The sequence below is a fragment of the Callithrix jacchus genome, chromosome 15 (genome assembly GCF_049354715.1).
Source record: "Callithrix jacchus isolate 240 chromosome 15, calJac240_pri, whole genome shotgun sequence".
Taxonomy (NCBI): domain Eukaryota; kingdom Metazoa; phylum Chordata; class Mammalia; order Primates; family Cebidae; genus Callithrix; species Callithrix jacchus.
In genome coordinates this window covers 32,238,339-32,265,016 of record NC_133516.1, presented here as the reverse complement: position 1 = coordinate 32,265,016, position 26,678 = coordinate 32,238,339, and the positions used below count along the sequence as shown (strand labels likewise).

The following is a 26,678-nucleotide window of genomic DNA, read 5'->3' as shown; positions in this document are numbered from 1 at the left end:
CCCAAGGGAACTCAGAACAGGATGCCACAGATGCCATGGAAACACCATACTCTCCTCTCTTGTCTCATCCTGGGCCAGTGATGGTTTGTACTCTGCACACCGCTGCCCCACCATCAGCTACAAATGGCTCAGCCCAAGAGACCAGAGAGCTCAGGTGGCTGCCCATGTGCAAGAGCCAGGGCCTTGCCTCGAACATCTAATGTGACACAGCTGGGAAACACATTCACCTATCGAGACTGAGGGCACTCTAAGGAAGCAGACACACTAAGCTATGCCTAAGGTAGCATGGTAGGGGTGGCCCTGGGCCAGGGAGAGTGGGCCACAGGACTGGGGGAGGAGCAGTAGCAGCATCTGCTCCTGGCCCAGGCTGGTCCAGTTCTGCCAGGGCACCTTCACCTTCTGAGCCTCTTGAGCTAGACTCCAGGTTTCGAGGGAACACTGAGCCTTACACTGGGCCTCCTGCTCCCTCCCACCTAGCACTGCACAGTACCCAGTGCCCTTCCCTGGAGCAGAGTCTGCAGAGAGAATGGCCCCAACTTTGTGCCTCAAACCGTCCTGTGTGAAAGAGGAGCATCTCTGAGCATCCCCACAAGCAGTCTAAGGAGAGCCCAGGCCCAGCCTGGGTAAAATATGTGGACCAAAGGCTGTAACTTTGACAAGTAGACGTCAACACTTAGGACCTCAGAAGAGACAATCAAGGTTGAATACCAGCTAGCTGGGCTGGAGCCTGGGCAGTGGGACATGCCCTGCCCCATTGTGAGAAAGCTCCCACCCTACGCTGGACATGGGACACAACCCTCTGCCCCATGGCCGTTCAATCCCTACCCCTGTGAGGGTCACAGATCTATGGCAGTGTCAGACCTCCCCTTCTGAGCAGGGGAGGTTGGTGTCTTTCACTAGGGACATGCCCATCGTAGCTAGAAATGGGGAGGCCAGCTCAGGGACTCTGGGATCAGCCTTAGGGCATTAGTCAGAGTCAGCAGGCACCATTACCCCCAACTATTGTGCCAGTTAGTTCTCTGAGTGAAAGTTAGTTGTGAGTAGAACTGGGGCCTGAGGTAGGAACAGGAAAGGGAATGCAGTCCCTCTGCAGTATTAGATGTGCAGGGGCTGCCCCGCGGCTGCTGCACACCCAGTACTCTTCCTGGTTTCCATGCCACCCACTACCCCAGCCCGGCCTCTCATCAAGGCTCAAGGGAGCATGCTTGGTCCAGCTCTTACCTCCACCAGGTGGGGTGTTGGGTTGAAGCCACACAGGTTGCACACCTGGAGCTTGCAGGTGGTACACGTGTTATAGTTGGCTGGGCTCTTGCTGCCCATGTTGAGCTCAGCTTGGCACAGTGGGCAGGTGGCCCTTTCCTTCGGCATGGTCTTTGGCTTGGCAGCAGCCTTCGACGCTACCTGGTGTTCTGCTTTGCCATGCTTTGGACTGGTTGTTCCCCCAGTTTTCGCCAGGGCTCCAGGCCCAGATCCAGGACCTGTTCTAGCCCCAGGTTCAGTTTTGGCTCCAGGTGCTGGCCCAGGCCCGGGCACTGAGCCCGAGGGTTTTGGGCCAGCTTCCTTGCTGGCATCACTGAAGACGATCTTGGGTGTCCCCTTGCTGGGGGCAGGCTGGCCCTGGGTGTCAGCCTCGGGCTGCACAGACATGAGGGTGCTCGCCTGGGTTAGCAGCGACGCACCAAGGCCGAAGAGCTTACCAGTGAGGCCCTCCTGGGTCTGCTCGGTGGCACCAAGCCCAGTGGGCACTGTGGTGGCACTTTTGGCTGGGGCCTCTCCTGCAGGTGGCCTGGGCTCAGCTGTGGAAGGCTTGGTGGGTTGAGGGGGCTGAGGAGACACCCTCCCCACCTCTGGAGGGGCAGCTGCTTGGGCAGACCCCGGCACTGAGGTGGCCCTGGCTGTCTCGGCCTGGGAGGAGCCAGGCTGTGGTCCTCCTGGGCCCCGAGATCTCTCTTGCTCTGGCTTCCCCTGGGGCTGTTTGGCAGGGGAGTGGGCAGGAGACAGGGCTGGGGAGTGCAGCTGCTGCTGGCTCTTGGAGCGAGGCGCAGTGGTCATGTCCATTCCCAGAGCCCTCTGCATCTGACAGTTCAGACAGAGCCACTCCTTCACCTAAGGAGAGAAGCAAAATAGTCAGCAGGGTGGCCAGGACTGGCAGTACTCATGGCCCAGGTCAGTGCAGGCTCCACAGCAGCCAAGGGTACTCCTAGCACAGGTAGGAGCACCAAGCCCTGCTCAGGCATTTCTGGGCTGCCAGGGGGCAGGGCTGAAGGACAGATGGCACTCCCCTACCCTCTAGGAGTTGCCAGGTATATGGAGCAGAGCAAAGGTAGTCCCATCCTCCCGCCCCACCTGCAACCACCAGCCCACTGCCTGCCAGATGCTCCTGCTTGAGAGTCCTCCCCACTGCCCCCTGGCTGTGCCTCAGATCTGTGCACCCCAACCTCCTGCTTGGATGAACCCAATAGCCTTCCCCTGCTTTCCCCTTCAGGCCATTTACACACAGCAACCAGACTGCTCTTTTAAAACCTAACCCAGGAGGAAAGGCATATGGCCCTAGAACAGTGCCTGTATACAATGGGTGTTCAGTAAAAACTTGCAGAATGAATAAATATGTGAAGAGTAACACATGGGAGAAGGAGGCATAGAAAATTAAAAGAAACCAGAAAGAGAAAAAAAAAAGAGAATAAAAAGAAACCATGATTCCCATTCTGAAGGAGCTCAGAGTCTAGCTAAAGAAAGATGATACGGAATGAAAAATCTTGAGAGCAAAATAAGTGAGGGAAAAGTAATGTAATGTAAGTGACTGATGTTAAGTAGAATTTTTAAAAGCTTTTTTTTGCCCCTTAAGGAAGATAGCTTTTTAAAGAAATGGGATAATTCATGCTTCCAGAGCAAACGAGACATGTGCCATTATCCATGTGATAAACATGTAATTTCCCTCTGTCATTAGCCCTGTGCAGAGATAGGCATGTGACCTGGCAAACAGAGCCAGTTAGCACTTTCTGTGTTATTTGGTAATGAACAACAGGAGAGAGGGTCTTGTTTCCCTTTCCTTTGGATTATTAATCAGAAGGATGGAGCTTTGGAGCAGTAGTAGTCTTTCCCAACATGCAGAGAGACACTAAGAACAACGTCCATAGCTGGGCGCAATGGCTCACACCTTTAATCCCAGCAGTTTGGAAGGCCGAGACGGGCGTATTATGAGGTCAAGAGATAAAGACCATCCTGGCCAACATGGTGAAACCCCATCTCTACTAAAAATACAAAAATTAGCTGGGTGTGGTGGCGCGTGCCTGTAATCCCAGCTACTCGGGAGGCTGAGGCAGTAGAATGGCTTGAACCTGGGAGGCAGAGGTTGCAGTGAGCCAAGATCACACCACTGCACTCCAGCTTGGCAACAGAGCAAGATTCCATCTCAAAAAAGAAAAAAAAATCAAAAAAAGAATGACATCAATAGATGGTAGGAAGAGGAGTCAAGGAAACGGGAAAGGAGTAGATCTGATGACTTCATTCCATTCCCTGGATCTGGCTATGCCCCAAGTCTACCCTTGGACTTCCAATTACATGAGCCAAGATTTTTTTCTCCAAAAAACCCACATGTAAATCAGAGCATCTCACTAATAGGATCAAACCCTCTAAGTGGATTCCCACCACACCTTGGGAACTCTTTGGTACAACCCTGTGACCCACCCCAGCCTGCCCCTTTCTCTGGCCTCTTTTCTGCCATTTCCCCTTGTCTGTCTCACTGCAGACACACTAGGCTGTCTGCTCTGCCAGTAGTTCCCTGAGCTCATTTCTGTACCAGGGCCTTTGTACTCCTTATTCCCTCTGCCCCTTGGCCCACCTTGTTGTATAGATTTCAGATGAGGTATCACTTCATCTGATTGTGTGGCCAGGACCTCCTCTGGCCACACAATCTAAAACACTCTCTCTCCTTTGGCCAGGCGCAGTGGCTCATGCCTGTAATCCCAGCACTTTGGGAGGCAGAGGCAGGAGGATCATTTGAAGTTAAGAGTTTGAGACCAGCCTTACCAACATGGTGAAACCCCATCTCTACTGAAAATAGTAAAAATTAGCTGGGTGTAGTGGCGAACACCTGTAATCTCAGCTACTTCGGAGGCTAAGGCAGAAGAATTGCTTGAACCCAGGAGCAGAGGCTGCAGTGAGCCAAGATCGTGCCACTGCACTCCAGCCTGGGCAAGAGAGGGAGACTCCATCTCAAAACAAACAAATAAATAAATAAAAATAAAACACCCTCCAGGTACTCTGCATCAAATCACCCAGCTTATTTTCTCCATAGTGCTTATTCTTTCCCAAAGTGTCAACTGATTTGTTGTTTATGAGGTATCTCCTGTCCCCGCAAGTGGCCTGTGAGCTCTCGTTGACAGGTTGTTCCCAAGGCTTCACACAACATGTGGTGCAGAGTAGGGCTCATTCCAAAGAGGCTTGCTTCATTCATCCTGGCAATTTGGTTAGGCAGGTCACAGCTCAATAAGGTAGAAGCCCCAAGATCTGGTGCCTCAATAAAGAGGCTCCTCCTCCTCAACCAGAGCCAAGGCTGGAGGCCAAGGCTGTTTTCTGTCTGTGGTTGCAGCCAGAGGTTCTGAATGCACCCAGAGGGCCACCCAGTCATCACCAAGGGAAGGTGCAGTCTCATCCCTTATTCACCCACAAGCGTGGCTGCAGCCCTGCTCTCTGCCTTGAGAAGAAGTCTCACCCCAGGGCTACTGCTGCAGCTTGACTTGCCAGTTAGGGGGCCTGGGCTCAGGTGCCTTATCCCAGCAACCCAGGAGCAGCAGCCAAGAAGAGGGAGAACACTGCACTTTAGCGAGCACCGCCTTGTGTCAACCACCACATAGGGCATGATCACAGGCATTCTCTCATTTTGTCCTCACAGGAGAGAAAACCAAATTCTGAGATGTTTTAGCAACGTGCCCTCATGGTTCCCTGGCTTGGAAGTGTTGCTGCTGGCAAGATTGGCCCTGACAGCTCTGCGCAGCTCCTAAACCACAGCCTGAACAGCCTGGATCCTGATGCCTTCTACAGTCCTGCCTCTTCCAAAGGCCAAGTCAGGCTCTAGAAGTCAGCACTGCAAACCCTGGCAGAGGCCCCTAAAGGTCAATCCCAGTTCTAGAAACTCTAAGAACGGTGATGCTGAAGCTGTGAGGTATGAAGCCATTCGCCTAGCTGGGAACCATTAACCTACCCAGATGCTTTTTAAGAAGCAAGGCAGTTTTGTCTATGTTTGGGCAGAGAAAGCCACAGAGAAAACAATTTCAGTCCCTGAACCCAGTCTAAAGACCTCTTTAGAAAGGTGATTCTTAGGAGGGAGGGGCTCACTCCCATCAAAGTGGGAGTTCCCAAAAGCAGGCCACCTCTACTCATCCGGAGAGGGAACCTGGAAGGGGATTACTCCCCAGAGGGAAAGCTCAGCCTCTGGTTCAGGGTGGCAGCCACAAATTCAGTTCTTGCCGTGGGTGCCCAGCCCACACCCAAGATCCCATCTCTCTCATTCACCTGGCCACTGCAGCATGCCCTGAGGTGAGACTTCTTCCTGGAAAAGGGGATTTTGGAGGTAAGGCTTCTTATCCTGGGACTTTAGGGTGACTCTCTCTGGGGTTCTACATTAGGCTGAACAAAGGCATGTGCCAAACCTCCTGTACTTGCCACCAGAACTTTCCTTTCCCCAGCCCCTGTTATCTAGGCTGTGGCACAGGCATCTCACCTAAAATAGAACTTCTCCAAGAAAAGGCTGAAACACCCCTCAATGACTCATCGCCCAGATGGGTGCAGCTATTTCTATCCAGCCTCTTCCAGACGGTGAGGAACCTTGACCGCACCCTCCTCACAGCCCCTCCCAGGCTCAGGCCCAGCATGCAAGACCTCCTAAGGAAGACACTGGCTGAGGGAATTCTCTGAGGCCAAAGAGACCTCCCCATCTCTGCCTCTCCCAAAGATCCCCAAGAGTTTCCTGGGAGGAGCCCAACCTCAGCCTTTTCCTCCCTGCTGCAAGGGCCCCTCCATCCTCAGGGGGATGGAGGCTGTCCATGGGGTAGGGAGAAAGATGATAGCCGTGCACCCCAACCTACCTGCTCACCCAGCCTGGGTATACATGAATAGTCCTATGGAAGACTCCCCTGGTCTGAGTGCCAGCACAATTAGAGCCTTCCTTAGCTGCGCAGTGATGCCTCTTCATCAGGAGGTTGAGCCCAGAAGGCCCCTGTGGCTCCTAGGCCCTCTCCAAGCTGGCTGTCCACCAGAATCAGAAGAGCTAGTCTTCTACCAGTGCGACAAGAAGCCTCAGCTAGGATTCTGCTGTCTAATACCTCCAAGACCCTGATCTGGCACATGGGCAGGAGATGTGCAGGCCAGCAGCCATTAGCCTTATGTCCCGGGAGTCTTCCTGGGGTACCCTAAGGTGAACAGCTCTGCTAGACATTAGCTTTTATCAAGCTGACCCTTCTTGCCAGCAAGGAAGCCCATCTTGCCTTCTCCAAGGACTGGTAGGGACCTCCATGGAAGCCTATGCACCCTAGCCCAGTGGGCGCCTGGATAGCAGTAAGGATGGGAAGGCTCAGTGCAGTACAAGGTCAAGAGGTTGTTTGAGGAGTAGGGGAAGCAGAAGCTACAGGAAGCCTTCCTACAGGCTGTGCAGGGAGCCACTGCCACCTGCTCTGCCATGTGTCTGCTAGGGACTTGGAAAGGCAGGGCCCTGTGGGCTCTGTGGCTCTGAGAGGACTTTCTCCCTCAGAAGAGTCTTTCTTAGCTGCTTCCTTACTCAAACTGTTCAGTGTGCAGAAGGGCAGCTAAGGTGGCACTGGCTACCAAGGATCCAGAGGCTTGGGGCCCAAGCCGGGGGCTGTATGAACCCTAAGTTGAATGAGGAACTGTGATCTGTCTGCAATGGCCCTCCCTGCTAATTCCTCCAATGGGCTCTGGAGCAAGGAGGGCAGTTCTGGGAAGAGCTTCTACATCTTCCCTGCAGGAACACTGGCTACAAAGAGTGTCTCAGCCCTCAAGAGTGGGACCCAGCCTTGCTTGCCATATCTGGCCCCAAAGGATGCTCACAGGGTGGAGTCTACCTCACTGTCACCTCCATGGCTACCAGGAAGCTCTGAGAGCCCCCAGAAGTCACATGTTCTCTTCCCACTCCCCTTCCCTCACCGCCCCCCGCCCCCCGCAGCAAGGAAAAGGAGGGCTGCAGACGTCAGTCAGCCTTATTCCTGTGGAGAGCCCCAGCCCTACCAGGGAGAGCAGGCATTCAGTGTTTCAGATCACTCAGCACTGACATCACGCCTGATGCTGCATTCATGTTTTCCATTTTGGCACAAGTTGAAACATCACAGAAACAGCTCATAAAGGAGCCCTCCCTGCAGGTGCCAAATCTAGAGGTTCTTAGAAGGGCCCCACTGACTAGTGTAACTATATGCCTTTCTGGGCTATGAGTCACTGGCCAGGTCTCAGCTGGAGAAGCATACCTCCCCATGTCCCCTGGATAACAAGGACAGGCCAATATGCAGAAGGGCAGCTAAGGTGGCAGCTATGAGGGAGGGAGCCAGGCCTGGCCTGGGTCCTCACACTGCTATAGCAACGGATATGTCACCTGCCCTATCTAGCACCTTAACTGTCAGCTGGCTGACCTCAGGCTTAGGAAGCAGTGGGCATAGTCACACTGATCCAGAGCTGGACTAGCCAGGGGAGGCCTGTGCCAATCTATCAGAGTCCTGAGGAAGGTCTTGGAAACCTACCCAGCATCTGAGGTCAAGATCTGGGGAGTGGAGGGTGAACCTAATCGCTTCTTGGGGCTAGAAGGCCTCACTGGCTTGGATCTTCACAAAAGGGAGGAAATCCATTCCCTTGCTGATCCCTGGACACATCTGCCTCTCTGCACCCAGTATCTCTCAACTCCTCCCACACTGCTCTGGACAGCCTCCCCTCCCTTCCAGCCCAATCCAGTGCACCCTGTAACACACCCCGTCCATGACCTGCCAACTCACCTGCACCCTCCCCATACACACTCCTCTTAGTCCCCAGTCACCCTCTCCAGGTGCACCCTTGGACTAGCCTCAACTTCTCCTTAAAATCCCCAGGACCCCGCCGGTGCAGTGGCTCACACCTGTAATCCCAGCACTTTGGGAGGCCGAGGTGGGTGGATCACGAGGTCGAGATTGAGACCATCCTGGTCAACATGGTGAAACCCAGTCTCTACTAAAAATACAAAAAATTAGCTGGGCATGGTGGCGTGTGCCTGTAATCCCAGCTACTCAGGAGGCTGAGGCAGGAGAATTGCCTGAACCCAGGAGGCAGAAGTTGTGGTGAGCAGAGATCACACCACTGCACTCCAGCCTGGGTAACAAGAGCAAAACTCTGTCTCAAAAAAAAATCCCCAGGACCCTTTGGCTCATCCCCAGCTTCCCCACATTTCTCATTTCTCCCTGGCTTCTGCTGCCCTCCCAGCCCCTTCATCCTGGCCTGCAAGTCCTTGGCCCTTGCCTCCTAAACTCCCATTAAATGACTCTCACGGTCACTCCAGATGACCTGCAACCCACATGGGGCTGAGCTGCAGACCGCTTCTCAAAGCTTACCGACTGGAACAATTAATCTCTGTACATTGCATTATATGTAAACTTTACCTAAAAAAAAAGAAACCTTACATAAATGCTGAACTCTAGTTAATTATATGCTTGGTGAAGTGCTTAGCTGGAAGTATACTGATGTCAGCAATGTACTGTTTGTTTGTTTGTTTGAGACAGGGTCTGGTTCTGTCACCCAGGTTGATGTGCAGCAGCATGATCATGGCTCACTGTAACCTCTGCCTCCCAGGCTCAAGTGGTCCTCCCACCTCAGCCTCCTGAGTAGCTGGGACTAGGCATGGCTCCACCATACCCAATTTTTTGTATTTTTTTTTTTTTTGTAGAGGCAGGGTTTCGCCATGTTACCCAGGCTGGTCTTGAATCCCTGGGCTCAAGCCATCCTCCCACCTTTGCCTCTCAAAGTGCTGGGATTACAGGTGTGATCCATCATGCCTGGCCCACTGCAATGTACTTGGACATTCAACAAAAAGATGGATGGAGAGACTGACAGAAAGAAGAACAAATAGAAGAATGGATAGGTGATAAAGCCAGGAGAGGAGGGGTTCATCATAAATCCAGATAGTAGCTTTGTGGGTGTTCCTTGTACAATTCTTTCAACAATTTTGTAGGCTTGAAAATGTTTATAACATGATGTTGGGAGTAAAAATGAGTTGTTGACCTGGTTGTTCTGTGTTGCTCCACCCAGTGAGGCATCAAGAGCTGCTGTGATGGGCTCTTGGCAGTTGACTCCCAACTACTGCCCAGACATTCTCCCCTCCTGGACCCCTTGGCCCTCCACTTGCTGGCCTTTCTACTCTTCTTTGCTTATCCTTGCCAGCCACCTTTTCTGGGTTCTTCTCAGTGTTGGGGAGCCCAGATCCTGGCACCTCTTCTCTCTGTCCACATCTCTTCTACGGCACTTTAAGTATCATTATATGCTTGTGAATATGAAACAAAAGTCTCCATCCCAACCTGCCTGCTTCATGCCAGGGTCTTAGATTCATCAGGCACCTTCAACCTGGCATGGCCCAAACAGAAAAATTCCCTATCTCCATCTCCTACCCCCACATCCGATCGAATTCTGTCTGGTTAGCCACCCAAATACACCAGGAATCTATCATGACTCTCCGCAGTCACCATCACCACTACCCTAGCCTCAGCCTCAGCCCCTTCTGCCCCTCTGGCTCCCAGTGCCCACCCCCTACCCTTACAGGCTATTCTTCACATAGCAGCTGAGGGGGAGCAGTGTATATACATGTGTTTGTGTGTATGTGTGTGTTGTTTTAGTGTATATGTATGTATATGCACACATATATATAGTGTGTGTTAAATATAAAATTGCCATTTTAACCATCTTAAAACATACAATTCAGTGGCATTAATTATTCATAATGTGTAACCATCACTCCTGTCTATTTCCAGAGGGTTTTTAGAATTCGCATTATTTTTGGCCAGACACTGTGGCTCACGCCTGTAATCCCAGCACTTTGGGAGGTTGAGGCACATGGATCACTTGAGGTCAGGATTTCGAGACCAGCCTGGCCAACATGGTGAAACCCGAACTCTACTAAAAATACAAAAATTACCTGGACATATTGGCAGGTGCCCATAATCCCAGCTACTTGGGAGGCTGGAGGTGGAGGTTGCAGTGAGCTGAGATTTCGCCACTGCACTCCAGCCTGGGTGACAGAGACTCTGTCTCAAACAAATAAAAATTTGCAATATTTTTATTGTGGTAAAATATATGTAAATTTACTAGCTCAACCATTTTTAAGTGTACGGGTCAGCGGTATTATATTCATAATGCTGTGTACCCATTATCACCCTCCATCTTTGTAACTCTTTCCATCTTGCAAATCTGAAACTGTACCCATGAAACTCCCCATTCTCCCTTCCTCCAGCTCTCGGCTACTACCATTCTACTTTCTGTCACTATGACTTTGACTACTCTGTCTACCTCATATTTGTCTTTTGGTGACTGGCTTATTTTACTTAACATAATGTCCTTAAGGTTCATCCATGTTGTATCACGTGTCAGGCTGTCCATCCTTTTTAAGGCTGAGTGATGTTCCATTGTGTGTATATAGGTATATACATACACTTGGCTTATCTGTTCATTTGTCAATGGGCAGTTCGTTGTTTCCCCATTTTAGCTATTGTGAAAAATGCTGCTATGAACATGGGTGTACAAATAGCTCTTCAAGACCTTCCTTTCAATTTGAGTGTATACCCAGAAGTGGAATTGTTGGATCATATGGTAATTCTATTTATAATTTTTTGAGGACGTGCCACACTGTTTTCCAGAATGGCTGTACCATTTTACATTCCCAAAAACGGTGCAAAAGGATTCCAATTTCTCCAACATTCTTGCCAACATTTATTTTGTTTTTTTTTAATAGCAGCCATCCTAACGAGTATGAGATGGTATCTCATTGTAGTTTCAATATGAATTTTTCTAATGATTAGTCATGTTGAGTATCTTTTTTTTTCGAGACAGAGTCTTGCTCTGCCGTCTGGACTGGAGTGCAGTGGCACGATCTTGGCACACTGCAACCTCTGCCTCCCAGGTTCAAGCAATTCTCCTGCCTCAACCTCCTGAGCAGCTGGGATTACAGGTGCCCACCACCACACCTGGCTAATTTTTTGTATTTTTAGTAGAGACGGGATTTCACCACGTTGGACGATCTGGTCTCAAACTCGACCTCATGATCCACCTGCCTTGGCCTCCCAAAGTTCTGGGATTACAGGCATAAGCCACCACCGCCAACCTATGTTGAGTATCTTTTCATGTGCTTATTGGCCATTTGTATATCTTCTTTGGAGAAATATTTCTTCAAGTCTTGCCCATTTTGTTTTTCAGAGACAGATCTAGCTAGTTGCCCAGACGGGTCTCAAATTCCTAGGCTCAAGATATCCTCCCGCATTAGCCTCTCAAGTAGATAGGACTAGAGGTGTGTGTCACCACCACACCTGACTCCTCTTTGCCCACTCCCCCTGACGCTTTTTTTTTAAGACAGGGTCTGGCTCTGTTACCCAGTACTGCGATCTTGATTCACTGCAACCTTTGCCTCCTGGGCTCAAGCGATTCTCTTGCCTCAGCCATCCGAGTAGCTGGGACCACAGTTGCTCACCTAGTTAGTCCCCAGCTAATTTTTGTATTTTTAGTAGAGATGGGGTTTCACCATGTTGCCCAAGCTGGTCTCAAATGCCTGAGCTCAGGCAATCTGCCTGCCTCAGCCTCCCAAAGTGCTCGGATCACAGGCGTGAACCACTGTGACCAGCCTCTTTGCCCATTTTTAATTGTTTTTTGTTTGTTTGTTTTTGTTGTTGAGTTGTAGGACTTCTCTGTATATGCTGGACATCAATCCCTTATCAACATATAATTAGCAAATATTTTCTCCGATTCTGTGAGTTGCCCTTTTACTCTGTTGATAGTACCTTTAGAAGCAAAAATATTTTTAAATTTTCATGAAGTCTATTTTTTTTTGTTGCCTGTGCTGTTGGTGTCATATCCAAGAAATCATTGCCAAATCCAGTGTTGTGAAGCTTATCCCCTATGTCTTCTTCTAAGAGTTTTATAGTTTTAGTTGTTTTTTTCTTTTAAAGATGGGGTTTCACCATGTTGGTCAGGCTGGTCTTGAACTCCCGACCTCAGGTGATCTGCCCACCTTGGCCTCCAAAGTGCTTGGATTACAGGCGTGAGCCACCACACCCGGCCCAGTTTTAGCTCTTATGTTGAGGTATTTGATCTATTTTGAAGTTAATTTTTGTACATAATGTAAGGAAAAGGTCCAACTTCTTTTTTTTACATGTAGATATCCAGTTTTCCCAACACCATTTGTTGAAAAGATTGTTCTTTCCCTACTGAATGGTCTTGGCACTCTTATCAAAAATCATCTAACCATATACCTAAGAATTTATTTCTGGGCTATTTTACTCCATTGGTCTATATGTCTGTTTTATGCCAGTACCACATTGTTTTGATTACTGTAACTTTGTAGTAAGTTTTTAAATCAGGCAGTGTGAGTTCTTCAGCTTTGTTCGTTTTCACAATTGTTTTGGCTATCTGAAGGGCCCTTGAGATTGCATCAGAGGGGTGTTTAAAATGCACATCTGACCCTCCTACTGCCACCTTCCCAAACCTTAGGAGTACAGTAGGAGACCCCAGCAAGCCCAGAAGGACGTGTATGCCTTCTGGTCCTGTTCTGTGATACCCCAGCTGTCCTGGACCTGACTTGCTTCTGAGCCCTCAAATAGACCAAGCACATCCCCTCAGGCCTCCCCTTTTACCAACTGCCTTCTGTCCAGCAATTCCAACATTCTACAGCCTAATGTGCTCTCTTTGGAGAAGCCCCCAATAATTTTTTTTTTTTTGACAGGATCTTACTCTGTCGCCCAGGCTGGAGTACAGTGGCATGATCATGGTTCATGCAGCCTATACCTTCCCAGGCTCAAGTGATCTTCCTACCTCAGGCTCCCAAATACTTGGGACTACAGGCATGCACCACCATATGTTTTTGCACCATGTATTTTTTTTTTTTTTTTTGAGATGGAGTCTCACTCTGTCACCCATGCTAGAGTGCAATGGCACAACCTTGGCTCACTGCAACCTCCACCTCCAGGGTTCAAGCAATTTTCTGCCTCAGCCTTCTGAGTAGCATTACAGGTACACACCACTACACCTGGCTAATTTTTGTATTTTTAGTAGAGACGACGTTTCACCATCTTAGCCAGGCTGGTCTTGAACTCCTGACCTTGTGATCCACCTACCTTAGTTCCCCAAAGTGGTGGAATTACAGGGATGAGCCACCATGCCTGGCCACACCATATATATATGCATTTTTTTTTTTTTTTTTTTTTTTTGGTAGAGATGGGGTTTCACCATGTTGCCCAGACTAGTCTTGAACTCCTGGGCTCAAGTGATCTGCCTACCTCGGCTGCTCAAAGTGTTGGGATTACAGGTGCGAGCCACCATGCCCAGCTACCCCCAGAAATCTTGTCTCAGCATTGTACCAACAGCAGCCCCCACACCACTCCCCTCCTTGACCCCAGATGTGGTTGTGTGTTTGCTTGTATGGTTCTTGATGGAAGTGCTGCCTCCTGCACTGGCCTGAAGGCTTCACAGAGCTGAGCAGCACATCTGCTTCACTTCTGCCTATTTCTCTGGGTCTGGGACAGTTCCTGGCTAACAATAGGACTGAAAAGCACTGTGGAGGGTGGCAAGGACAGGAAGAAGGGAGAGGTCTGCCCTCTGACTCAGTAGGAAAAGCATGCCTGTCCAGGCCAAAGACTGAGCAAAATAAAGAGTAGAGCAGCAAAACCAACAGGTTACCAGCCAGCAACTGGGAACTTTACCAAGATTTCATGTTCCCTGCCTCTTGCTGCCTCTGGCTCTCTCTCCCTCACCTCCCTTTCCTGCCTCCCCTTCTTGTGCCTTCTTCCGCATCTTCCCACTCCTGCTTTATTTACGGATTTCTCTTTTTCTCTACCATTTTTAATGCATTTTCTTTTTAGTCTGTTTCCTTTATCCTTAGCTATGAAAACAAGTGTTTTAGGAGTAAAATTTCATATTTTTGGTTCAGAATTAATTTTACATTCATTCTTAGCTTAACTTATGGCCATCTTCCAAAACTAAAAGGTAGAATTCCATGCCTGTTGTCTCCTCATGACCCCAGTGGCTCTGGCCTCCACCCAGCAGAGGTCCAAGCAAATAAGTAGGCTGAAGGTCCTGTCTCCTGGGAACATGGACTGCTTCGGGGCATGTACTAAGCTGCCCCAGGGTAACTGAAGTTTGGAGAGCATTTCTCTATTGACTTGGAGACTGTTTAGGTCAAAGAGGCTACTCTAAAGCAAACTGCCCAAGGACTAGCTATTCGGTGGGAGAAAGGCCGCCTGGAGGACCTGCCACCTGGAGATCCACTTCCATTTTGCTTGGAGGTGAGCATTGGAAGGCTGGGCAGACACCCTCCTGGGCCCAGGAAGGAGGAAGACACCTTTGCCTCCCCTCAGTACACTGCTGGTCCCATGTCCTGAAACCTGTTCCTCGTTCCTCTCTGGCCCAGGAGGCAGTGTGGCCAGGTGGGAGCAGAGGGAAAGAGACAAGGCTGCTAGCTGCAGCGGAGGGATCTGTGCTGAACTCACAGCACCACCCCCGAGCCATCTGGTGCCCTGGTCCTTGCCGGAAAGCAGTGGGATGCAGGCAGGAGAGAGAGAGGTTCGGAGCCACTGCATTATCTCCCTCCCTCCTCCACGCCACCCACCCTGGGTGGGAAACTGCGTAGGCTCACGGCTTACCATTGGGTAGGAGTAGTGGATGATATGGGTTAAAAATCTTTGGGTTGGCCTCAGCCAAGTCCAGACCTTGGAACAGGTGAGGGAAGACCATGCTTGCTCCTCTGTGGTTTTCCTAGAGAAGCTTATAAGTAATTCTGACTAGAGCAAGGGAGGTGGGAGGCAGATAGACCACATTGGCTTAGAAGGCTGGGAGTGGGGTGGCAACACTGCTGTTGCCCACAGGCACAGAGGGTGGGTCCCTTTACTCTAGATGGTGCTCTGAGAGGATTCAGCTGATCAGACTGGAGGCTTGGACATGCAGGCAATCCTGCATCTACACCGCAATCACTGCTGGGATGCCTCTCTGATGAGGACAGACTGGTGTCTGAAGGAGCTCTAGGCCAGGATGTGCTTCTGGGGCTGCTTTGAGGGTGGCATGGAAGCTCCAGACCACTGTTCATATTCTCCAGCAGCTCACTCCCATCCCCACTGCCCACCCAAAATGCACCTTCCCATCTTCTACCCAGCAGGCTCAGGCCCATGCCTTGTCTCCTACTCCCAGCTGTCAAAATAGAAGCAAAATAAGGGCAACACGGACCACCCTTCTGGTTCAGAGAGGGGTGGTGGGCCCAAATGTAAGTCACTGAAGAATGGAGAGGTGGACTCGCAGGCCTGAGCAGGCATGGACATTACCAAAGCCACTGATGCCAATCGCCGGACTCCTGCTTTTCCATCAGAGAAATCTGACATTCAGGAAATTCAAGCACTTCTCCAAAAACCCACATCTACAGAGAGAAGAGGAGAACTGTCTTCCTGACTTCTCCTCATCACTGGGGACTGAATGCCAATGCCTCTGCCTCCCTGGCATCAGTGTATTGCCAGAGGGAGGGTCTCTTGTGGTTGGTGAGAAATGTTCAGGCCTCAAACAGAAGCACCTAGTCTTTCTCTGTGGTTTCAGACAGGTTAAATTACTGGCTTGCCCTGAGCTACCAGGCCTGAAAAAATCTGGAAAGAAATGGCCTCCACCAACAAGAGTATCTGGGACCTCCCTATTTGTTGAGAACCAGCTTCAGTCTGAGCAAAAATGGACTATGGATGGGGAAAATGAGGCAGAAAATCCCTGGGGGAAAGCTGGAGACCAAGCCACTGGTCTAGGTCCACAGCTCTTTTGTCCAGAATAAGCCAAGACACAAGGAAGATGTGCCACGGATTATTTTTCCTTGACAAGAACACCACTGAAGGCCAACTCTGGAGAAGCAAAGGTTCTACCTGGAAACCCCAGCAGAAAGGGCATCCATCATGTGTGAACTTGGAGAAGGGACCAGGTCAGCAATTCCCAAACTGGGTGCCATGGAACAGCAGCTCCCAAGATGTTCTGTGAAAGCAAGTCTGGGAAAGGCTGCCAACCATAGCCCTGTCCTGGAACTCTGCAATGCCCCTCAGAACACTGAAAGTTCTGCAGAATCTCACAGCAAAGAACCATTTCATTTCATCTGTCCAGCCCATCATTTGCTTGAAGTATTTGGCTGAGACCTGCTCTTCACCAAACACTGTGGATCTGCAGTGAGATTGAGGCCCCATCTTCTCCTGGCCCTGAGCCTCAGCTTCCTCTCAGCACAATGAGGCAGATGGACTGAGTGTCTCCAAGGTCCTCCACTCTGCTGTTTTTCCAGGAATAGCCAAAGGCTGGCTCCCTTCCTACCTCACTGAAGGTCCTGGGCTTGGAGAGCCTATACACAGAGGCCATGGGGTGGTGAGGAATGGGATACCAACCAGGAACCTGGGGCCACCATGTGTGGCTCTTCCTTAATCCCCACCCACCTCTCCTGGAGTCTCCCAGGTCCTGTGCTACATCTCAGGGGAGCTGGAACCCAGAGGGGCAGGGCCAGCATGAGGAGGGAATGTCCCCATAGCAGTCCAGTCCACCTCCTCCCTGTTCCTGTGAGGTGCTTCTGGCTTCTCGCTGGTGGAAACACACAGGTGAGCTTCCCTGGCCTTAATTGTATTGTTCTAAATTCTGAATAGCAAGCGCTTACCTAACTGAACAGTGCAGGATGGCCTGTTTCTAATCACAGATGCAATAATCACGAGCGTGCACGCCTCCTCAGGAAGCCCCCACACTCCAGGAGCGACTCCAAAGGCACTGAGTCATCTCCCCACACCGACAGCTCCTTCCTCAGAATCTCACACTTACCTCTCACAAACCACACATCCCACACCCACAGCACCTCATGGCATATATAGACCCTGACCTGTGAACAATTATTCTCACTCAGCCCTCTCCCACATGGTCCAAACGGCTCCAGCTGCTGTGAATCCCAAAGGCAGCCATGCCTGTGCCTGCAGCCAGCCTCTCTCCATTCTGTCGAAAGACAGATCCTTGTGGAGAGAACCAGAGGAGTAGTAGAAAATCAGCAGACTACTCTGTTCATTTCAAAGCGATGGCCTCAGCTCACTTGGCAAGGCATCCCACAGTCATTCAAAGCGTCCTCAACAAAGTCAGATTAGGGCTGTAGACCCAGAGTCCTCTTGTCCTCTTGGGCAAAAAAGAAGCCAAATTCACAGAAATCGTCCTACAGTGGCCTCTTGGTGAATGTAGGACACTGTCATCATCCTTGGCAAATGCTTGGTTCCCAGCCTGGGTCTTTACCCCGTCATTTCTTTAGAGTAGGGTAGCTGCCCCACCACCTCAGGCCCCCAGCTGACTGGAACTAAAGCCCATAAGAGGTGCTTCCCAAGCCCAGCTGGAAGACAGTTTCCTCCCTCCAATGAAACCTTTCTCCCCTCACCAGCATCCCCCTGTAGGGCCTGCTGTCAAAGAGAGGCCTCCTGGCCTAGGTCAGGGAAGTTTGCCATAGTGAGGTTTGACCCCGCACCAAATGAGCTCCATTGGGAAAAATTGTTCATAAGATTGTCTTGACCCCCATCCAAGGCCATTTTTCCAGACCAAACTTGATCCAGAGGGTTAGACAGTATCTTCTACTCTCGGACTCTGCCCAAGCTTTCAGGATATGCAGAAATCCCTTGGGACATCTGGGGCCAGGCCCAGTTCTTTGCTACCACATCTTATAACCAGGACACATCCCCACAGGAGGACACAGATGCTGGTGGCCAAGGGAAATGACCAAGAAAAGAAAGTTGATGAAAGAGGGGAAGGGAACCGGGGGAGGCACGGTAATGAGGTGGCAGGTGAGTGGGGAGCCGGCGCAGGGGTGGTTACCTGGGTGAGATGAGGGTTGGGGTTGAAACCACACTGGTTGCAGACCTTGCTGTGACACTGGGTGCAGGTGTTGAAGTTTGGCTGGCTGGGGGTCGACGTAAGGTCCGAAGTCTTGCATATAGGACATAGCATGCTGCTGGGAAGGGGGGCGATCTGAGGGACGGAGTAGGGCGATGTGGGGGTGCTGCCTCTGTCCGGTGACACGGAGGGGGACCGCCCTGATCTCTGTGTCCTGCTGTCTACCTGCAGCGTCCTGCGGGGACCATCAGCCTCCTGGCCTGCTGGTCCCTGTGCCCTTGTCTCCTGCAGGCTCTCATGGCCAGGAGTAGTAGCAGAAGCCTGCTTCAGAGTTGGGGAAGGTGCTCTCTGGCTACCCAGGGGTTCCTTGGGGTCCAGTCTCCGGGAAGTGCTGAAATGACATTGAAAATGACTGTTAGAGACACATTTTAGAGAAGCAGCTTAGAGGTCTCTACCAAGCTGGGTGATCCTGCCAAGCCCCATCACCACCCTCCTCCTCCTGCCCAGCGGCATCATCATGGTGCCCATTTGCTGTGTCCTGTGCTGAGCTTTGACAAGCGTCTCTCACTTGAACCCTTAGCACCACATCATGTGGCCGGATCAGAACATGTCCTCTCACGTTCTGATAAAGTACAGACTCTGATTCAGTAGATCTGGGTAGGGTCTGCATTGTAAGAAGCTCTAAGGTGATACCAATACTCTGGTCTGAGGCCCATGCTTTGAGTACCAAGATTCTAAACCTACACATTAGAAATACCTAGGGTGGGCCAGGTGAGGTGACTCAAGCCTGTAATCCCAGCACTTTGGGAGGCTGAGATAGGCACATCCCTTGAGGTCAGGAGTTCAAGACCAGCCTAGCCAACATGGTAAAACCCTGTCTCTACTAAAAACACAAAAATTAGCTGGGTATGGTGGTGCATGCCTGTAATCCCAGCTTCTTGGGAGGCTGAGATGGGAGAATCACTTAACTGGGAGGCAGAGGTTTCAGTGAGCAGAGAACGTGCCTCTGCACTCCAGCCTGGGCAACAGAGTGAGACCCTGTCTCAAAAAAAAAAAAAAAAAAAAAGAAAGAAAGAAAAAGAAAAAGAAAAGAAAAGAAAAGAAAAGAAAAAATACCTAGGGTGATATTTAAAATTCTGACTCCCAGACTGCAACCCAGTCGAATTACATAAAAATCTGTGGAGGCAGGACCCTGGCATTAGTATTTTTTCCAACATACAGCTCAAGTTACTATACTATACCATACTATACTGAGATACTATACTGAGATACTACAGTATACCATACTATACTGAGATACTATACTGAGATACTACACTATACCATACTATACTGAGATACTACACTATACCATACTATACTATACCATACTATACTGAGATACTATATTGGCTGATCTGTTATATCTTGCCTTGTCTCCTTCAGAGGCTACCCCTAGATCACTGGGGATGGGGAGATACTGTAATGCCTAGTTAATGCCATCTCTTATACCAAGGGCCTGTCTCTATACAAAGGAGCCTTCCTTCTGGTGGCCTCTGGCAAGCCTGATGCCAGACCAAATCTACCAAGATGGGACAAAGTGTTACTTTTCCACTAGTGTGAAGCGGGGTGGGGCTGGAGTTCCAGGATCCAGCCTTGAGGAACCACTGAGTGAGATCCAATGTGTCTAACCCCCACCTCTATCCCAATCTGGCTGCAGAGGAGCCAGCAGTGTTGGGTAGCTCCAGGAGGTAGAAAGCAGAAAGCAAACCATCAGGCTAAAAGTCCATCATATATTCCTTCTCCTTTGACCCAACTTAAGTTCATCTCTGCAACTTTCCTCTTTTTCAGTTTAAAAGAGGATGAGCACAAAAAGCTAAAGGCAATGCTTTATACTGCTTCCCTGAAATTCTCTCCCTGCTTTAGTCTGTACTCATTAGGGTGATGCTGACACTCAGGAGACAGGGCCGACTGGCTGAGAGCAGTGAGGAGGCCCAGCCCGTGGAGGAGGCTGCCCTGGCTGCTTCTGCCTCAGTGCCCCAGGGTCTGACTGACAGGGGATGATTCTAACTTTGCTGCCCCCATCTGAGGCCATCTGCTTGCCAAAAAGATTTAAGAGCCGACTGGTAGGGCATCTTAGGACAAGCCATTTAAGGGGAAAGATGAGGAGCCCGCCTGGGGACGCCCAACCCAAGACACTCTGCAGTCCTTCCTCCCTTCTGAGGAACTGGGGTGTACAGAAACATATCCTTGGTCTAATAAAGGCTCTTCTGGAAAAAAAAAAACCCACTATTAAATAGTGTTTAACGTTACTGTCATCAACCATCAATGGCATATACCTAAACCATGCAGTCACAGACCCACCAATTTCTTCTTCAGCAAGACAACCAGAGTTTGAGTCCAGCCCCTCAGGGCCATCTTAGCCACCAGCTGTGAAGCCTAGCATGGTAGTGGCCACAGCATCTGTGGCCCACAATGGGAACCTGGGCTTCTCCGGGCCCTTTTAGTATACTAATTTCTAGGTGTCCTAAAGCAATATTTCCCACTTGGCTAAATTTATAGTTTCATTTTTCACTTAAATTATTTGGGACTGGAGTTTAAAGGCAGCCCTTGAAAGCAGATCAGAAGCGATTGAGAGCCTTTTTAACATGTAAATGGGCTGCAGCCCCCTCTCCAGGCTGTGCAAGTCTTCTGAGAAATGTAGCCATTTCTACTCTATTTGTGTTGCCCAATAAGTAGCAGGCAATCTATGTACACAGTGACTTTTTAACTCAATGTTGTATCACAATGTAGTCTTTCTGGAGACATTTTATGTGAAGATTGGGGTTCTAAACTCAGCTGTGGTAAGTGAATAAACAAGCAATGTCTCCTGCAACCAGCGAAGTCTGCACTGCAAGGGCAATGCTCCTGGCATTGATGTGTGCCCACATACCTCATAGTAGCCATCTTAACACCTGGAGATTGCAATATATGCCCACGGCCCTTGTACTCTCCCATCTTCCTGGATGCTTCCTCATACCTCCTTGATCCTCAAGCCTCCCAGCACCTCCTTCTGTCTCTTCACTGTCATTGATGACCTGCTGACCCATCTCACGAAAAAGTAGGACCCACCAGAGGGAACCTGCACAACCTCAGCCTCCCTACTCCTGTCCCCAGTGTTCACCTGCCTCTTGATCCCAAGGCCCACTTCTAACCTTCTCAAATTCTCCCCTCTCCCTCATCATCCATTTCCCCCTCGCTATTGGATCATTTCAATTATCATACAAACAAGCTTCTCCCATCCTCAAAAAAAGAAGCAGCAGCACTTTGCTCCACTACTCCTTCAGCCACTGCCCCATTTCTCTGCTCTTCTTCACAGCAAAACTCCTTAAAATAATTATCTCCACTTGCCTGGCAAGGTGACTTGCACCTGTAATTCCATATTGGGAGACAGAGGCAGGAGGATCTCTTGAGCCGAGGAGATCAAGGTTACAGTGAGCTAGGACCACACCACTACACTCCAGCCTGAGCGACAGAGCAAGATTCTGTCTCTAAAATGAATAAATAATAAAAGAAACTGCCTCCGCTCACTACCTCCCACTCCTCTCCTTTCTCCCTCTCAACCCACCCCTCCAACCTGGCTTTTGCCCATCACTCCACAGATATTGCTCAGGTCACAGTCAGTAGGGACCTCTACATCGTCAAATCCAACAGTCACATCTCAGTTCCTCATCTCACTTGACCATCAGCAGCACTTGATCCTTGGTGTTCACTCCCTCCTTCCTGAAATAAGTTCTCTACTTGTCTTCAGGAATACCACCTTCTCCTGAATTACCTCCCCCTGCCTGGCCACACCTTCCCTGCCTGGCCACACTTTTCTAATCTCTTTTGCAGGTTCTTCCTCATCTGCCAACCCCATAACCCCACTTCTTACACTGGAGAGACCTGGGGCTCAGTCTTTATACAGATTTGCTTCTCTGGGTACTCACAGTCCCCAAGTCTCAAGACTTATCCAGTCTCAGGGCTTTAAATCCACTTTCCATTAATACCCACCAAATGTCTATCTCTGGCCCGAACTCTGCTCTGAACTCCTCACCTGTCTAACTGCCAACTCCACATCTTCACAGAGATGCCCTGCAGGCATCTCCACCTTGACACACCCAAGCTGAGCCCCTAATTTTCCCCCTAAATGTGTACCTCCTAGTCTCCCTGTTGGTGCCATCTCTGCCTCCCTTCCTCTCTCATCCTCAGTCAATCCAGCAGTAAATCTTGTTGGTTTCTGAAGCTGGCCACTACTATCTCCTCCCTCCTCCTCACCCTACCTGGTTCGAGCCATTCTCAGTTGCCAGGATAAGGCTTTTTGTTTTGTTTGTTTTTGAGAGAGTCTCCTTCTTTTGCCCAGGCTGGAGAGCAGTGGTACAATTTAGACTCACTGCAATGTAGCTGGGACTACCAGTGTGCACCAGCACGTTCGGCTTATTTTTTGTATTTTTAGTAGAGTTGGGGTTTTGCCATGTTGGCCAGGCTGTTCTCGAACTCCTGACCTCAAGTGATCTGCCACCCTCGGCCTCCCAAAGTGCTGGGATTACAGATGTGAGCCACCACACCTGGCCCCAGAATAAGGGTTTAAATATACAAATCAGGCCACTTCTCTGCTTTGTTTAAACCCTCCACTGGCTTCCATTCCCTCCCAAAGGAAAAGTCAAAAGTCTTACAATAGCCCATGAGGCCCCATGAGATTTGGCCCCTTTCCCTCCGGCCTCATCTCTGATTACCATCTCCCTGATTCCACTTCCCTATGCCAGGCCCACTCCTGTCATGTGCATTTGGCCATTGGATTTGCTGTTCTTTCTGCGGACACTTGCTCTCTCTCAAGCCTTTGCTCTGGTGGCATCCTTTCAGGGAAACTTACCCTGACTATTTAAAACTGTGCTTGTCTCCCTGCCTCTTTGTTCTCTGTGGCACTGAGCACCTTCTGATCCATCATATAACAAATGTACTGCTTTTTATATCCTCTGGGATCCCTGCATTAAACCGCCAGCTCTGTGTGGGCATGGCCTCCATGTGCTTTCTTCACAGCTTTCTCCCAAACCCTACCACCATACCTGGCACAAACTGGATGCTCAATATGTATTTCCTTAATGGACGGACTGTAGGCACTATGTGATTCAGGGCAGTAAAATGTGGCCCCAAAGTTTTAAAGCTAGGGAAACACGGCAAGTACCTGGCATGGTACTCGGCCCTTCTCTGGGTCTGCCTTCATGCAGGAGATAACTTAAGGAACAATACCTGGCATCCTCCCTGCAGCTGCTGGCTACACCGCCAGCCATACCACAGAAGGCTCTGCTGACAATAATCATGGTAATGCTGACCGAACCCTCACCATGAGCCACCTGTCACATAGTAACTGCTTTAAGCCTCACAGCAAATTCACTGGGTAGGATCTATTTTGCCCATTTTACATATGAGAAAACTGCCACACATGAAAGTTAAGTAAATGCCATCATGACTTGCAAATGGTGGAGCTGGCATTCCAGCATCCAGGCTACCAGTATATGTCCTTAACCATGTCCCATACTGCCTTTCTAGGGGAGCGCCGTGTAGCTGTAGAGGGGGTCTCTGTGTATACAGATTGCCTGCTACGTATTGGGCACAGTAGAAATGGCTACATTTGTCTCTTGCACAGCCTGGAGAGGGGGCCGCAGCCCATTCACGTGTTATAAAAGGCTCCAAATAGCACTGCAGTTGAGATTCTTTGGATTATTTTTTCTGAAGAGCTGCTTGCCACAATGCCTGGCAGAAGCTCCCTGGGAAGAAGTCTCACCATTTTGCGCCCCACTATATCCTTAGGACCCAGTGCCATGCTTGGCATTGAGTGCACACTCAATAAGCACATGCACAGTGACCAGAACAATGTGTAAACAGTAGAATGAGCTCACGGAGTGGGGCTGGGCTAGGGCCATGACACCTGGGACTTGCCTAGCAACACTGAGAGACTCATACAGAAAACGACTCCAACAATAGATATTCATTCATTTAGGCATCACATTTACTGACCCCTGGAATAGTTCCAGGCCCTATAATAGGCATTGAGAGTATAAAGGAATTATATCTCTTCAATGGAAGGTGGGTCCACAAGTGTTCATCATATTGCTATTCTTCACATCTTACTCATGTTTTGTAAGTATTCTTATATTCTCTATAAACAGTTATTTAGTATTCAATTAAATTAATTTTTGTTTTTTTGAGATGGAGTCTCACTCTGCTGCCTAGGCTGGAGTGCAGTTGCGCGATCTCGGCTCACTGCAGACTCTGCCTCCCGGGCTCCAGCGATTCTCCTGGTCTCATGGATGTGGCCTCATCAGCAGAGAGGCCTCTTGAGGCCAGTGCTCCTCCCAGTAGCTATGGGTCCACTACTGCTAGGGAGGGCCAGGGTAAGGGTGAGTAAGCAAGGACGGGAAAGGGGCGCCACCATAAAGCAGACACAGGGTAGCTGGGACTACAGGCATGTGCCACAATGCCTGGCTGATTTTTGTATTTTTCCTAGAGATGGGGTTTCACCATGTTGGCCAGGCTGACCTCGAACTCCTGATCTCAAGTGATCCTCCTGTCTCAGCCTCCCAAAATGCTAGGATTTCAGGTGTAAGCCACGGTGCCCGGCCTAAAATAAATTTTTAAAAATGATTCATATAGGAGTCCAGTCCTCCAAGAGCCTCTGGCCTAGAGTAGAAACAGATAGGCAAACAAATCCCTGCAAGACGCACTGCTGCATGGTCCAGTGGCGGGCAGAAGCAGAAGTCTTTGACGATGAGAAGACATCTAAACTGGGTGTTAAAGGATGGGCTGTTCATGCCAAGGTGACAAGGCACGCTAGCCAGAGGCAATAGCACGCACAAAGGCCCAGAGGCACAGCAGAGCACGCTCAGTCTGAGTAGCTGTGTAGGGCAAGCATGGAAGATGCAAGTCATTGCTGCTCCCAGAACCTAGAACAGCTCCCAGCAATGGTGTTGTGATAGTGTGTGTTGAACTACCTGAGCTCATTGGGAAGCTAAAAGCTAAAATGAGCAGGGCCTGTAAGGTTTTCACATAGGGGAATGTTTAGGCTCTGTTCAAGGAAAAGAAGATGATGAGGTAGGGAAACCAGTGAGAATAAGGCACTGGCCCAGGAGATAGTCCGTGTGGTGAGAGGAAGGGAAGGTACAGCAGCAGGTATTCTGGCTTTGGCTCCTGGGAGGAGTGTTCCTTTTCACTGAAATGGGGAATCCAGGGAGATATGTCAATTAGTGGGTGAGAAATGGAAAGTGAAATTGCAAAATCGCAAGTTTGGATTGGTTGTGTTGAGGTGGGGGTAGGGGGTAAGACACATTAAGAGATGGGTCACGGCTTGGGTTCAATTCAGATTAGTGTAGGTATTTTTATCTGGGAGAGTTAAAGGTCTTGTTCACAGACAATTCTCAGGCAGAAATCACCTGGAGAGCAGTGGTCCAAGAAAGCTTTGTGGGGAGGACCAATGTTCATGGTAGTAGAGGAGATGTCAGAACCAGAGAAGTCAGAGAAGGAGAAAAAAAGAGAAGACCCCACAGGGTTAGAGGAGTTCCTGCGAGGAGGAGCACTCAGCAATGCCCCATGCCATGATGACTTTACATAATATGAAGGCCAAGAAGTCACAGGAAGAAAGGTTACACCCATGAGGGCCACACACCATAAATGCCCAAGCCCTGTCCCAAACCAGTCCAGCTCGGAGTGGCCAGTTCCTTCTCCAGCTGAACACAAAGGCCCACCATGGCAGGAGCTTCAGGGGTCATGACTATCTGTGCCACACAACTGAACACACGTCCCAGGAGAGCCACAGTGACTGCAACCATCCAAGGCCTCCTCAGGAGGGAAGAGGTGAGCCCTCCTGAAGGCTCTTCTCAAGAGACACAAACAAAGTCCTGGGCAGGAGGAAGAAGGGAATGAGGAAAAAGAGAGGGAGGTGTCCACAGACAGGACTCAGCCCACCCCAAGGAAGACCTGGTCTCACGGATGTGGCCTCATCAGCAGAGAGGCCCCTTGAGGCCAGTGCTCCTCCCAGCAGCCATGGGAGCCCTATTGCTGGGGAGGGCCAGGGTAAGGGTGAGTAAGCAAGGAGGGGAGAGGGGCACCACCATAAAGCAGACACAGAAGATAGGCAGGTGTAGGAGGGGAACAGCAGAGAGATGAAGGAGTGGCTAGGAGCCAATCAGGGAAGACTAGAAATGCCTTATCTAGGGATAAATATATATTTTTTAAATTTTTTATTTTACTTTAAGTTCTTGGACACATGTGCAGAATGTGCAGGTTTGTCACATAGGTAAACATGTGCCACAGTGGTTTGCTGTACCCATCAACCCGTAATCTAGGTTTTAAGCCCCATATGCATTAGGTATTGAGACAAATATATTTTTAAGGAGGCCAGTAAAGGTAGAGAATGTAGAAACAGCCAGATATCTACCAGTTTTCCTTCCTTTCAGCATTTAAGGCTATTAACTGATCAGAAACAATCTTAACTCAGAGCTGTTTGCCAAGGCAGGAAGGAGCCCCCTGGCCACAGAAGGGCTGCTGGGAAGGGGAACAGAGCCAATTCAGTTAGCCTCTCCCCCAGCAATCCTTAGTATCCT

The 26,678-nt window shown here is 49.9% G+C and overlaps 1 protein-coding gene across 4 annotated transcripts in view; it reads right to left on the bottom strand.

The window, feature by feature from the left end:
* The window catches only part of BSN (bassoon presynaptic cytomatrix protein), a 112,132-nt gene that overhangs the window by 25,894 nt on the left and 59,560 nt on the right, over positions 1-26,678 (bottom strand). For all 4 annotated transcript variants that reach the window (XR_004734551.3, XR_004734552.3, XR_004734553.3 and 1 more), the window contains exons 2-3: positions 18,064-18,472; positions 1,222-2,106 (exon numbers count right to left, since the gene is read on the bottom strand). Coding sequence is in view for 1 of the 4 variants with exons in the window: in XM_035275520.3 (XP_035131411.2) it covers positions 1,222-2,106; positions 18,064-18,472 (1,294 nt within the window). In the remaining 3 variants the exon portion in view is untranslated. The remainder of the gene's footprint in view (positions 1-1,221; positions 2,107-18,063; positions 18,473-26,678) is intronic.